The following is a 13234-nucleotide window of genomic DNA, read 5'->3' as shown; positions in this document are numbered from 1 at the left end:
GCCCACCTCACGGAAGGGTCACGTGGCCGTCGGGGCGGGCCGGCTATTAAGCGAGCTTTTCCATCCGCGCGCTGAGTCTGCTCGGCTGCGGTGGGGGACGGGTGCTGCTCGGCAGGGGGCGTTGTGCTCGGCGCTGCGACCAGGACTGAGCCGTTCCCTTCAGCGAGTGAGAGTGGTGGCTGCCCGACCAGCTGCTTCGCGTTCCCGCCCGCCGGAATCAGCCCTCCCGTGACTCCGCGGAGCCGCGGTAAGTAGGGTTTTAGAACTGTGGCTGGAGCCGGGTGGGGCGGGGCGGTCGGCAGGGCACGGGGCTGCCCCATTGGCTGGGACGATTTTGGCGCGCTCCCTATCCGCACTCCCTATTGGCTGGCGCGCGCCGTGGGAGCCTGGTGTCCACGGCTGGTAGGGGACTAGAGGCCTTGCGGCCGGCGTTTTGCCGGCCTCTGCCCCGCGCCTGTCGGGAGGCGGAACGGGACGTCCACCCTCTGAACTAGCGACTGGCGATGACTGGGGGCGGTGGTGGGGCGCACATTGGGCTCCAGGAGAAGGTCGCCGGATCCTGGCCCCGGGTTAAATAGCGCCACTGGTGGTGGTGGTGACACTGGTTCCCCTGTGTGTCAACATTTCCTTTGGACCCAGGCCTGTGCTGGCATCTTTAATCTAGTTGAAAAGAACTGGAGAGTCAAGTAGGGCGCCAGGCTGCAGACAGGACTTCGACAAACAAGTGGAGGCTTGAACTCACCTTGATCGGTGGCTTTCAGCATTTGCGCTGTGACACGGGCGAAAGCACACTTATATCGCAGTTTAAGACTCAGCCATCCAGCTGCTTGGGAAGATTCGCGAAGCAGAACCAGCTCCCCACATGCCCTGCACTTAGACGTTTTCTCGTCTTTTCAATTTCATTCCGGTCAATTACTTTTTCCAAACTGTGTTGGTGACCCACGGAATGGTTGTGGGGTCCCAGGCCGACACCCGCAGTTTGGAAAACGTCATCTTGTCTGAATCTAGTGGATGCCGACTGGCATTTGCTTCACATGAAGCAGAATAGAAAACTGGGTGCATCTCCTGAACTTTGTAGTTTGTGTCTGTGTGCCAGGGCAGACGGTAACGTGCAGGCACAGTGGGTCACAGTCAAAGTATGAAAGTCCCTGCTTGGAGTGAAGGCAGGGCCGCACCTGGGGAAGGTCCTTTGGAGACCCCTTCTGCCTGGGGGTCATGGGTCGGGTTTCACTGGGTGGGCCCAGTGGTGTGAGTAATCTCATTACATGTCCCTTTGTCAGTCGTCCTCTCTTCTCAGCTCCTGGGGGTGCTGAAACACTTCCCACAAATGCAAATGCGTAATCTCATTTGATGGGATGTTAAGCCACTGACAAGTGATTGCTGGTTGCCAGAGCAGAGTTGGTCACTCAGGAAAGGGCTCAATGCAGGTGGGGTGCTGTTCTCTGGGATTGATTCGGGCGTACCCAGCTGTCTGTGCTTTGCCTTTCCTGGGACATTTCCCGGATCTGTGAGAGCCCAGTGTTTTGCCCAGGGCACCAGAAGGTTTTGTGTATTTGTTTAGAATATACACATTTTTCCAAGCAGAGTTATTGTGTGTGTGTATAAAATACAGATACTGAGTCACTACTGACTTCTGTCACTTCACAGTGGTCGGTGAGGCTGAGAAGAGGCGGTTCCACCGGGCACAGGTGAACATCTAGGCTCTGCCTCCAGTGTAGACCTCAGCCAGCTCTTGTGCCCCCAGGTGCACCATGCTTCCCGCCATGAAGCAGAAACAAGAAGGGACCCAAGGGCGCGTGAAGGTATGTGTCAGGGACACGTTCCTCTTCGGGAAAGCATGGGCCTACAAGTGTATTGACGTAATTTAGTCAAATTTAACCTGGCTGTAGTTTCTGCCAATTTTAAATCACTTACTTTTTGGCCAGAAGAAAAGTAACAGTAGAGAACCATTAAAAAATTAGTTATGGTCAAATGTTAAAATTCCTGATCCACAGACACGGGCTGTCTTCCCATTTATTCAAGTCTTGAGTTTCTTCCAACAGTGCATTGTAGTTTTCAGAGTATTGAGCTTCTCACTTCCTTTGTTAATTTTCCCCCTAAAATGTTTTATTATTAATGCAACGGTAGATGGAATTGCTTCCTTAAGCACATTTTCACTGGGCACACTGTTCCTGGGTAGAAGTACAATTGATTTTTGTATCCTGCACCCTGCAGCCGTGCCGAACTTGTTTATTCCAGTGGTTTCCAGTACCTTCCTTAAAGTTTTCTGTAAACAAGATATTATTGGTTATTGTTTTTCTCTTTCTACTCATGGATTCCCTGCAAATTGTATGCCAAACTCTGGGTGAGTGTGCTCCTGTGTGCTTTTTTTAAAAGAGGTTCACAGAATCTCAGATTGTTTTCTAAAAAGATTAAGGCCCATAATATATAAGAACCTTTTTGGTTGTGATGAATTTATTATTCCAATGCATCATCTGCATAAAGAAAATAATCACAGCAGTGTTATATTTTGGGGGTAGAGGCTATAAAGCTTACATTATAAAAGTTAAATCTTGGAAATTGTCTTCTCTTATGAAGGTTCCAAAGTTGTGTTTCTTTCTATTTGTCCAGAGACTGTGGACTAATCTAAATCACATCTGAGATGTGGGGGTGGTGTTTGTTCTCACAGTAGCTGGCATTTGTTCTTCAATTAAACCGTGAGATCATCAGCAGCAGGAGAAACTTGACCGTGGGAAGGCTGCTCTGGCCCGCGCTGGGCAGTGTGCGGCCAGCCGCTTTCTCACGGGGCTCCGGTGTCCCGCTCTTGCTGACCTCGTTTGAGGACCCACCGGTGTTTGCTATCCCATGGTGGCAGGATAACTAATGATTTTTGGCAAAACTAGAAAGAGCTTTCTGAGCAGGAAGTAGGCAGGAAGACATTTACGTATTACAAGGAGGGCTGTATTTTCCCCAAACAGTAGCGTGGGCCCCTTGCAGTCTTTAGTGCGCCTCTGGCCAGACATGCTGGCCGTCTCCTAGCGAGTGGACGGGCTTGAAGCCAGGCTGCTGCGGGGGGGGGGGGGGGGGGGGGGGGGGGGGGGGCTCTTCCTGGGCTTGGTTTTGTGTGAAGCGTGTTCTCACGCTGCATTCCTCTGGTGACACAGGGAAATGTGTTAGGGGATGGTCACGATTGAGGGACGTCTGAGACGGTCCTGAAGTTAGGGGAAGAAGTATTGTGCAGTGTGAATAATTAGCCTCTCCCCTCCGCCCCCAATTTACGTATTTTGTTGATTTTTACCATACATGTGTCACGTTTGGGTGATATGATGCACTCTTAGAATTTCTTCAAGCTTTATTATAATTTTATTTATTTTTTTCTTTATTATAATTTTAGGGAAATAAGTTCGTTCAGTTGGTTAAACCAGTGTCTTATTCACATGTAGGAGTATAAAAGTATATAGCTGACCAGATACAGGGTGGGCAAAAGTAGGTTCACAGTTGTTCGTATGGAAAACAATGCTATATTTAGTAAGTTATAACATAAGAATAAACTGTGTTTCCCGTGCTCACAACTGTGAACCTGTTCTGCCCACCCCGTGTCAGTGTTCTTAGCATTCTGTCCCCCTGAGTCTGGTAGGACTGAGGCCGTTAACAACCCACACAGCACTCTGTGACTGGGCACCAAATTCTCTCCACTTTCAGAGCAGCCCCGTCCCGAGGAGAACTCTGAAGATGATCCAGCCCTCCACCGCCGGGCCCCTGGTGGGCAGGGAGCACGAGGTACGCAGTGAGAGCTGTGGCGAGCTCCCCTGGTCAGGGACACCTGGGTCGCTGACGTTGGGGAGTAATGTAAGAATGAGTGTTGCGTTTTCCCCACCAAAGCGGTTTTTCTTTTAATTGTTCACTCGAGAAAGTTCAAATTTGGTGGACTGGAATGCTGGTGTAGTGTTGCTAGAACTGCGGTGACATAATACGTTATGAATTAACCTGCGGGAAGAGTGTTTGGGTGTTTCGAGGACGGAGAGGTAGATTCCCCCGTGGAGTTCTGGGTGTGAGTGGCGAAACCATGGATGGGTATGGCCAGATTTTTGCAGCTGGAAAATGCTGCCTTTCCGTGGTACTGAATTATTCGGATAATAAAAGTAGTTTCAGTTAAGCCTTAGACCCAAGTCTGATCCAAAAGAGTTGATGCAAATGAAATTTCTAAAATATACCTACACATTTTGGTAGAGTTTTAAATTGTGACTTTTTTTTTTAAGAGAATCCAAAGATGTAAAAAAGATAGATGAGTGCTCCATTTTTAATACATAAATGACAGAACCACCGAGCTTGCTTTTTTTATTTCTTAACAAATTTATTAAACAGTGGTTGTATATTCTTTTAAAAATTTCTGCGTAATTATATTTTGCCTCTACTCTGTCTTTGATTTTTTTCTTCTGATATTCTTAATTTTTGCTTTTAACCAATGGCTCCTCCTCCTCCTCAGTTTTTCCTCTTTTCTCTGGGCTCTAACAATGCGTGCTGTCCTCCTGCGGTTCTTCCTTCTAAACACACGTTCTTCAGAAGCTGTGCCTGCTCTAGCTTCCAAGTCCATCAGCTTTCTTATTCATTAGATCAAAATAAACGAGACTGACGTACGTGTCTCCCCTGTAGCTGGTCAGAGGCTTGTCCAAAGCGAAACATTGGGATGGCCAGTCAGCACCTAAGAAGTCCAGCCCTGGAGTTCCTGCTGCCCCGGAGCCCAGTGACAGCAAAGATCCCGCAGGGGTCACCCCGGAAGCATTCGACCTTATGGTTACAGGTACGAGAAAAATCGCTGCGACAAAGGTCAGTTTTATTTGCTATATCGATAGGAGTTCTGCCCACAGCCCCTTAAGCTGGGGACACTGTTACATAGTTTACTAGAATGTTTTCATAATATGTCTTCTGGTTGTAAATATACAAACACTAAATTTGGACAAGTCTTACTATTTCCTAAGATCCAAACATGGGTGAAATAGAAAAGGATAGTGATTAATATGGCATCTTGGATATGAGTCTTTTCAGGGGAAATAAAGTGTCTAGAGACTGAATTTGAAGAAGGGAAATTGAATGTATGGGGAGAAGAGAAAGGAGGGGCCGGCAGGAACGAGGCCGAGGGGAGGGGTGTGAGGAGCGCGCAGCGTGTGATGCCGTAGTTGCTAGTTTTTAATGGTGCAGCGGTCGAAGCCAGAGGGGAAGCTGGTGATGGGTTTTAACATTATGAAGGTCATCGATGCTGCTCTTGATGAAAAGAGTGGAGACGAAGCGAAGTGAATCGGCGTCCTCGAGGCCGTATGCCACCCGGGCTCACTCTCACGTGCCTGGAGGACCCTGAGGGGAGAGATCAGCCGACCCTGGGGTGACGGCAAAGTCAGGGAAGGCTGGCTGCGCAGAGGTCGAGAGGCTGTCCGGTCATACTGTGGATGAACCGTAGGGCTTGTGGCGCTCACCCAGGTCTGACGTGGTTACCACTGGTGGCACGAGATAGTCGGGTCACACAAGAGACAGGCAGCTCGAGGACACGTCGCAGTGCTAAAGCAGCCGCACGGGGACAACAATTAGTCCGTGTAACTCGGACACAGAGCTCTGACTACAGGCCTTGGCGGACTATCTGGAGATCCTTAAAGTGTTGGGAAAATAAAATAGAAAAACCTGGGCTTGGTTTTCTAACTTTACATTTGAAAAATGAGTGTTCCTAAGATTGTAAATTGTTTCTTAAATAGAAAAGCGTTCGGGGGTTGTTACAGCAGCACGGGGCAGTGGTGGTTTTCAAAGTTACGTGTAAAACATTAATTTATTTCAGAAAACCCATCCTCTCAGTATTGGAAGGAAATGGCAGAGCGACGGAGAAAGGCTCTCCATGAAGCCCTTAAGGAAAATGAGAAAGTAAGCACTTAACAGAGTTTGTGTCATTTTTATTTTTATTTTTTATCCTCACTCGAGGACATGCTTATTGATTTGAGAGAGAATGGAAGGGAGGGAGGGAAAGAGGGAGAAAGACATCCATGTCAGAGAGAGAAACACCAATTGGCTGCCTCTTGTATGGGCCCCGACTGGGGACTGAACCCACAACCCAGGCATGTGCCCTGACCAGGGGTCAAACCTGTGACCTTTTGGTTTATGTAATGATGCTCCAACCAGCTGAGCCACATCAGCCAGGGCGCATTTTTTTACATTTCAGTGTTCCATGTGCTGCTTAGCCTATTTGGATAGGGCAGTATAAACTAGCTGTAATTTCGGCCTGAGAAGAGTTTCATTAGCCAGACGACTGCTATACCAGGATTGTTACAGAGAAAGAAGCCTGTCGTGCCGAGAGCCAAAGACAGCGCCTTTGCTAGGAACTTCACCAAATGCGGCCACCAGCTGCATCCTGGGAGGCACGTCCTTGAGTTCACAGCAGGGAAATCTGTGGGGCACTGAACTCTGTTCGTGTCGTGCAGCTTCACAGAGAGATCGAACAGAAGGACAATGAGATTGCCCGCCTGAGGAAGGAGAACAAGGACTTGGCCGAAGTGGCGGAGCACGTGCAGTACATGGCGGAGGTCCTGGAGGTGGGTGTCTCCGCTCCCCTGGCCCCCCTCCCCCCCATGAGCCCGAGTGTGGTGAACAGGGCTGGGCTCTGCACTCCCAGCTGGGCCCCACTAGTCTGTTGAGTGAAGCAGGTGATGCATCCTGTTGGGGCTTCCTTGTCCTTGTCCTTACCTCTGAAACTGGATCGATAGGACCTGCCGCGTGGGCGTGCGAGGGGAATGGGGAGCTAGAGTAGGTGCCCGCCAGGGGCAGTGTCCACACCTGGAGTGACGGCCCAGGAGCGGTGAGGTGTTACTTATCATCATGAAGCAAGAGGACACCGGTTTTCTTACCAGAATGTACAAAGAATTAACTTATATCTGAGAAATCGTGGAAAGGTATTATGTTTCACAGTGGACAGATTTTTAGACAGTTTTTAATTGAATGCCAGTGTGACGTTACTGTTTTTTATAAAACTATTCGTTGGTACACTATATAAGTTTGGTCCCACCTGACTTTAAAATTTGGAGAAAGCTAATTTATAAGAATTAGTCTCATGATTGTTACCTTACCAGTCTTCCCCTAAAAAATAAGTCTTAAACTTACTCATGTTTGCAAAAAATCATCTTGCTGCTGAAAGACTTTCAAATAAAACCTTTTTCATGCTGGATTGCTTACAGTTTCGGGCTGTGACAGACTTTAATGTTTGAGGTTTTCATTGGGAAATACTGTGGTAGCACCTTACGTGCACAGAAGTGTTGTCCACAGCAGTTGGCAGCGAGGGAAGCTGGTCCTGCACCATGGGTAGTGAGAGAGGTACCGGTTCCATGTGCAAGCACGTCAGTACTTAAAAACCGAGTAGTTAGTGAGCTGCGCAACTTGGCTGAACTACGATCCGCATGGGGAGACTTGGGCAGAATGCTGGGGTTTGGGTGCCTTTAATCGAGAGACATCATGAAAAGAACCTCATTGGGACTCTGAGGTCAGTCGTATTAGCGTGCTGATAAGGGGCGTGGGCTTTGAGGTCGTTACGCTAAATCATTGGTTATTCTTTAAGAGACTGCAGGGCAGACGTCTGGCTGGCTCCGGATCACCAGGCAGTCGGGACTCGGATTCTGAAGAGGAGACCACCGCCGAGGATTCCGACGTGGAGGGCTCGGGAGCCGAGGGCTGTGCCGCGGAAGCCGAGTCTTCCTCCCCAGACGCAGAGCCCCCCTGTGAGTGAGGGTCGGGAGCATTTGACAGGAGAAACACACCAGTCAGGTTCGCCTCCACTGCAGTTCTGTTAGCAGAGCCAGTACCTGCGCACTGCGGGCTTGAGAACAAACCTCCTCGTTTGACCCTGGGACCATAATGCTGCATCAGAGTACAAGTAGCATGTATTTTTATCCCGTGGTGTTTTATGTAAATAGCGTTCTCCCAGATGTCAGAAACTACCGTGTGTGATAAATAAACTTCAGTTGTTCTTTTGAGCATCGCGTGTTTCTTGGGGAAATGAGATCTAAGGAATAAAATTTGTCTATCTACGGTTTTACGGTTCTCTTTCCATTCCTGTTATTTTGGAGGAGACAAGGAGAAGATGAATTGATATTTGTCCCTGTTTACACTGAAATAGTTGAGATTTTACCCCCCAAACCTGGTTGTTACCTGAAGCTCACCATAGGGACTGTTTGCCAGATGTTCCTCCTGAGGAGTCGGGGTGGAGGTGAGCTTGGCGCTGCCGAAGTGCTCACGCGCACCTGAGAGGCAAGCGAAGACCCCACTGGCCGGGGCGGTCAGACTCCTGGGAAGCTCACAGTGATGGGGATGGCGCGTGAGATGGGGCAGGTGAAGTCTAGTGCAGAGATGCAGGAATAGCTGAGGGTTCCGGAACTTTCTGTTCACTCGTGTCTCCTTTGATACAATACAAAGCATACATGTGTAGGAGGAATAAGAATTAAGAGCAGCGTAAAATTAAGTGGAGGGTTCCCGTAGGTCCTTCCAAAGAAGGAGGACAGTGAAGTACGCAGCGTTGGGACGAACGTGTTCTGTGAGGAACACACGAGGGCCTTGGTAGGAAGGGGCCGCAAGGAGCAATGTTAAGCTTAAAGGATTCCTTTAGGCAAGTTAGTAGTCCTTACAGATTTCGGTTTCCTTATTTCTAATATTGAGAGAAAGCCTACCTCTTATTTTGCTACGGTGCCTGAATGAAGTCTTAAAAAATGGAAGCTATCATCAATCTACAGCAAGAACATCCAATAAAAGATTCTGTCGTGAATAGCTGCGGGGTCCAGTGTAAGAGCCACTGAGCTGTATGTGGCCGTGGAACATCGAAACGTGGCCGCTGGGAATGAAGAACTGAGATGCCAGTTTCTATTTAAATAGCCACGTGAGGGTAGTGGCCACTGTTACACGCTGTGGGTCTCTGTTTCGGTACTGGTGGGGGATGGGGGCTACCAGCCTAGAGAGAGAATTGAAGAAGAGAGAGTGCTTTTTTTTTTTAACATAAAAAATGATGAAGAATTAAATCTGTGTTAAGGGGAGCAGGAGATGAGCTGAGAGGCTGTCGGAACGGGGAAGAAAGGGGAGAGCTACGTAGAATAGGGTAACTTGGAGAATAGGAAATATTTCTGGAGAATGCCAAAAACAGATTGCCAGGATTTGGTGGCAGGGAGCAAAGGAGAGGATTTTAAAATGTAAGAGTTAATGCTATTAATCGTCTAGAAGAAAATATAGGGGGGAAAGAATCTTAGTGACCTTGGATTTGGCAAACTTCTCAAATAGGACACTCCTAGTATCCACCTAAGAGCAAAGCCTACGTCCACATGAACACTAGTCCACAAGGGTTCCGTCCGCAAGGGAATGGGTAAGCGAACGGTGGTGTGTCCACATGAGGAGTGCGGCTCAGCCATAAAAAAGGAAGAGCTGCTGAGCCGGGCTTGGACCGGCATCAGTGGCGCTGAGGGAGAGAAACCAGGTTAGAGCCCCTCCTGTGTGCTTGCCTTTAAATACAGCCGTGAGACTCCAAACGCCTTCGACAAAGCAGAGTAGTTGCCTGGGAGTCTTGTATGCAGGGGTGGGGGTTGTCGGGGATGAATTTCAAGGGGAAACTTGGGTGGGGTATGGATGTTAGGGTTCCAGCACCCGGGAATTGTGGCCCGAGTTGACCGGGAGAATTTGGAAGGATTGCCTTTAGACCATGAATCTGATTTTCAGTTAGATATCAACTGTGGGAACGTCGGCCTGATGGGTAAGAAGGTCACCACGTGCTGGTAGCCAGGAAACCTCAGCCCCAGATGGGGCGACAGGACACAAGTGCAGCCCCGGCAGCGGGCTGAGGGGTGGGTTAGGACTTGGCATGTCTGGGTGCCTGGGTGTAAAGTCGTGTAATGCCCCACAAATCCTGCCAATGCCCCTTGCATCGTCCTGTGACTTCCCATTCCAGGAACTCGGCCTTCACGGGGTCCTTTTTAAACGGCAGTGCGTGCCCTCACGTTGTTTTTGCAGAAACTGGAAGCTGACCTGGGGGTGTTCGAGCACCTAAAAATAAAACATTGAGGGAGCCTCTATTGGCTTCTGTGGTTTATTTCCGTTCCCCAGGGTCGTCCCTGGGAGCCTGGCGCACAGAAGTTAATTCCTGTGGAACCCGATCAGGAAATATAGCACCTGTGCGAAGTTCTCCGGCCAGCCGTTCCAGTTCTCGCTGGCCAGCAGCTGCAGGTGGCTCTTCAGGACCTTGTGCTCCTTCAGCTCCTCCATGAAGGCCAAGTTATTGCATGTCATGACAGAGAGGACGTAGCACGTCCAGAATTTCACCAGGAGGTGGCTGTTGATTTCACTCTTGGAGGTCGACTCCAGTGAGTCATCAAAAAACGCAGTGAGAATGGGGATGAACTTCAGAAACTGGGCCCGGCGCTGGCTGGCGGGGTCCAGGTAGCACCAGCACGCCACGCTCTGCAGCAGCAGGATCCTGGGCTTCGGTGCCATCTGGTGATTTTGCAGCAAGACGGCCACTTCCTTCATGTACTCGGCCGCGAAGCTCCCTGCCACCGGGCCTCCTGCAAGACAAGCATTCGTGTTTCCAGAAGGGATCTGCGGTCCCTGGCGGCCAGTGACAGGCGAGCTCAGGTGTTCCTATTCTGGTTGCTACATATGGACGGACACTTGGGTACTTGGGAACGTGTGTGGTGACAAGGAGTGACGTGAGAGGCTCTGGGAGGTCCCTGTGGTTGGGTCCCCAGGAAGCCTGTGGTCACCCAGTAAGTCTCCCTCGCGGTTTCATTCCTCGCCCTCCGCCTGTAGGACTAGAAAAAATCCCAGCGTGTTGGAGCAGCAACGGGAAAGCTGGGGGGCTGAGCCACAGAACTGGGTCTGGTGGCCAGAGAGGTCGCTCATGAGCTCCACCCTCCTCTCCGCATCTCCTAACCTGTGTCACAGCCAGCTCCTGCAGGGTAGGGCCCACGTGCCTCCTGAGCTTTTCCCTGCTTTGCTCGTTGAACCCCGCCTGGTCCGGGACTCCACTTTTTTCATATGTATACCTGATCCCCGATCGTCCCAGTCCAAACCACAAACTCCAAGAAGGTAGGAGCTGAGAAGGCATTGTGGGGACTATTGGATGGCAGGGCAGCCGGCATTGTTGGCCGGAGTCTAGCTCTGGAGTTTCCACTGGGCCTGCATTTCTCTTATGTCCTAAGAATGTCCTAGTCAACGTTAAAGCCTTAGCTGAAGCCGGGGCATAAGCCTTTCCCCTTGCTTCCCACTGCCCGGCACAGCTGGAGCTAAGCCACATCAAGTTAAAGGGCTCCGACCCTTTTATAAGCAGCTCTTCCCCCAGTGGGGGACGCAGCTGCATGAGGAGCCAGGCCCAGTGGGAGTCTCGGTTTCCTGTCTTCTCCCCGGTTCTGTGGTCCCCAACGCTGGCAAACAGTGAATGCTTTCTCTCACAGACACATTCTGTGAAAGATTCAGTCTACGAAACTACATCTAAGGAACTCATTTTCCCACTAAAAAAAACATGGACACTTAGAGCTACCAGCCAGAATTTCTAATGAGGAGTGAGGGGAAAACGGAGACTAATGTATGTGAACAAGAATAGAAAAAAATGTGGGAAAAAAAAGAACTTCTAATAAGGATATGTGTTGTTGAAGACTATCAATCAGTAACATGTCATAGCACATCCTGAAATTTATGAGGGAAAAAAAAGGAATGAGTTTGGACTTAATTGTTAGACCGCTGCGTGTTTAAAAGGTTTGCCACTTAATTTTATAGCCATGCGGACGGTAATCGCTGCTTTCCATGGGCGCGCCCGGCGGCTCACCTGGCATGTGTTTTAAGAGCAGCAAGTTCTTATTTTTCTCAGCTATTTTCTGTGCCGTTCATTTTTACAAGATAAAAAAATGAAGTTGTCTGACTCACTAGGTTGGAATTATATCAACTCAGTGTAGAGCCTCTGATGTTTTTTGTAATAAGAACTTTGACAGTTAATTTTAGTTTATATATATTTAATGAATAAACGCAGGGAACCATGAGTCATTTATTTGATGGACACACTTAAAAAACAAAACAGATCCTTGAGGAGAAAATAATTGGTAATATCTTTTGTGGTGCAAAGACAAAAATGCTAATAATTTAGCAAAGGAAGTGAGTGCTATTGGAATTTTAAGGCGAGAACTAGGGAGATCGCGAACTGACAGTGTTATAAGTGGAAGGCTTTCGAGACAGCTGGGTAAGCCAGTACCTGTGAAGGCCAACAGACCGATTTGATAGGCAGCCTTGGCCCTGTTTTCAACGGCTAGAGATTTGTTCTTCAACACCTGGCCCAGGACCACCATTTTTTCTTTGTGAAAAATATTCTCCACTGGAGGGATGTGTTCTTCCTCTTCCTTCTTCATAAAAAAGGCCTTAACGTTGGTGCTCCAGAAGTTCTGCAGGCACTGATACAGCCCCACAAAACACTGACGAACCTGAGCTGAAAACTGCATGTGAGATGCCTGGGCCCTGGCCATTGCGTGGACGGGCCGGCTGGGCTCCCGCTCCACCGCTGGCCTGCGGGAACAGTAGCTGAGAACTCCGGAGCGTGTCACCTAGCAACACAGTAGAGAGGCCCACACGGGCCAGGGGAGCAAGGGGTGCTGGGCGGTTTGGGCCGGGGACTCGGGTACGTGATGATGCTTTTGACCTTTGAGTAGCTCCCAGTCTCTTTTCTCCTGGTAGCTTTACGAGATATCTGAGCAGTAAGTAGTATTGTCCTCCTTTACGAAGGAAGGAATTTCACACTGAGAAAGAGGTGCAGTGCGCATGTACCAGCCAGCTCCAGAGGGCGTGTGGAAACAACACAGCAGACTCGGCCTGAGACTAGAAATTCAAAAATGACTTTAATTGTAACTTACATGATCGAGACAGTGATGGATACAAATGCCACAAAACTAAAAGCACCCCCTTCACCAAAAAATAAAATACAGACGTGAATACAAAAGGGATGGAGTCAATTACTCATGCAATATTCAAAATTTCTTTTTAAAAAACCACAAATCAAACCAAAAACTGTAATATTTGTGATTTAAGGTTCTATAAAAAGAATCATTTCAACCATTTAACATAGACCAAAGACTAAACATACTAACTATAGACTGTACAACATACTTTAAAAGGAAGGTTATCAGCATATATATATAATATTTATAAATGTACAAGTATGTACACACAATATAACTTCACAGTCAAAAGGACTCTTTGCCAGGAAGCC

General features: G+C 48.8%; 2 protein-coding genes across 3 annotated transcripts; one reads left to right on the top strand and one right to left on the bottom strand.

Moving 5' to 3' along the window:
- Positions 1-34: 34 nt before the first annotated feature.
- Positions 35-7983, top strand: GMNN (geminin DNA replication inhibitor). 2 transcript variants are annotated; one of them, XM_045203851.3, is made up of 7 exons: positions 35-247; positions 1745-1802; positions 3682-3759; positions 4633-4780; positions 5804-5886; positions 6441-6551; positions 7568-7983. In XM_045203851.3, the coding sequence occupies exons 2-7, from the start codon at positions 1752-1754 to the stop codon at positions 7733-7735; spliced, it is 639 nt and encodes a 212-aa protein (XP_045059786.2). In that variant the 5' UTR covers positions 35-247; positions 1745-1751; the 3' UTR covers positions 7736-7983. The 2 variants fall into 2 exon arrangements, with proteins under 2 accessions (XP_045059786.2, XP_024426326.2); XM_024570558.4 differs by having other exon boundaries at positions 1648-1802.
- Positions 7984-10119: 2136 nt separating this feature from the next.
- Positions 10120-12494, bottom strand: ARMH2 (armadillo like helical domain containing 2). The gene is made up of 2 exons (XM_053915886.1): positions 12227-12494; positions 10120-10547 (listed from the first exon to the last, which is right to left on the bottom strand). The coding sequence occupies exons 1-2, from the start codon at positions 12492-12494 to the stop codon at positions 10120-10122; spliced, it is 696 nt and encodes a 231-aa protein (XP_053771861.1).
- Positions 12495-13234: the final 740 nt, after the last annotated feature.

Source organism: Desmodus rotundus, chromosome 12 (genome assembly GCF_022682495.2).
Source record: "Desmodus rotundus isolate HL8 chromosome 12, HLdesRot8A.1, whole genome shotgun sequence".
NCBI lineage: Eukaryota > Metazoa > Chordata > Mammalia > Chiroptera > Phyllostomidae > Desmodus > Desmodus rotundus.
This window is presented reverse-complemented; position numbering and strand designations above follow the sequence as displayed.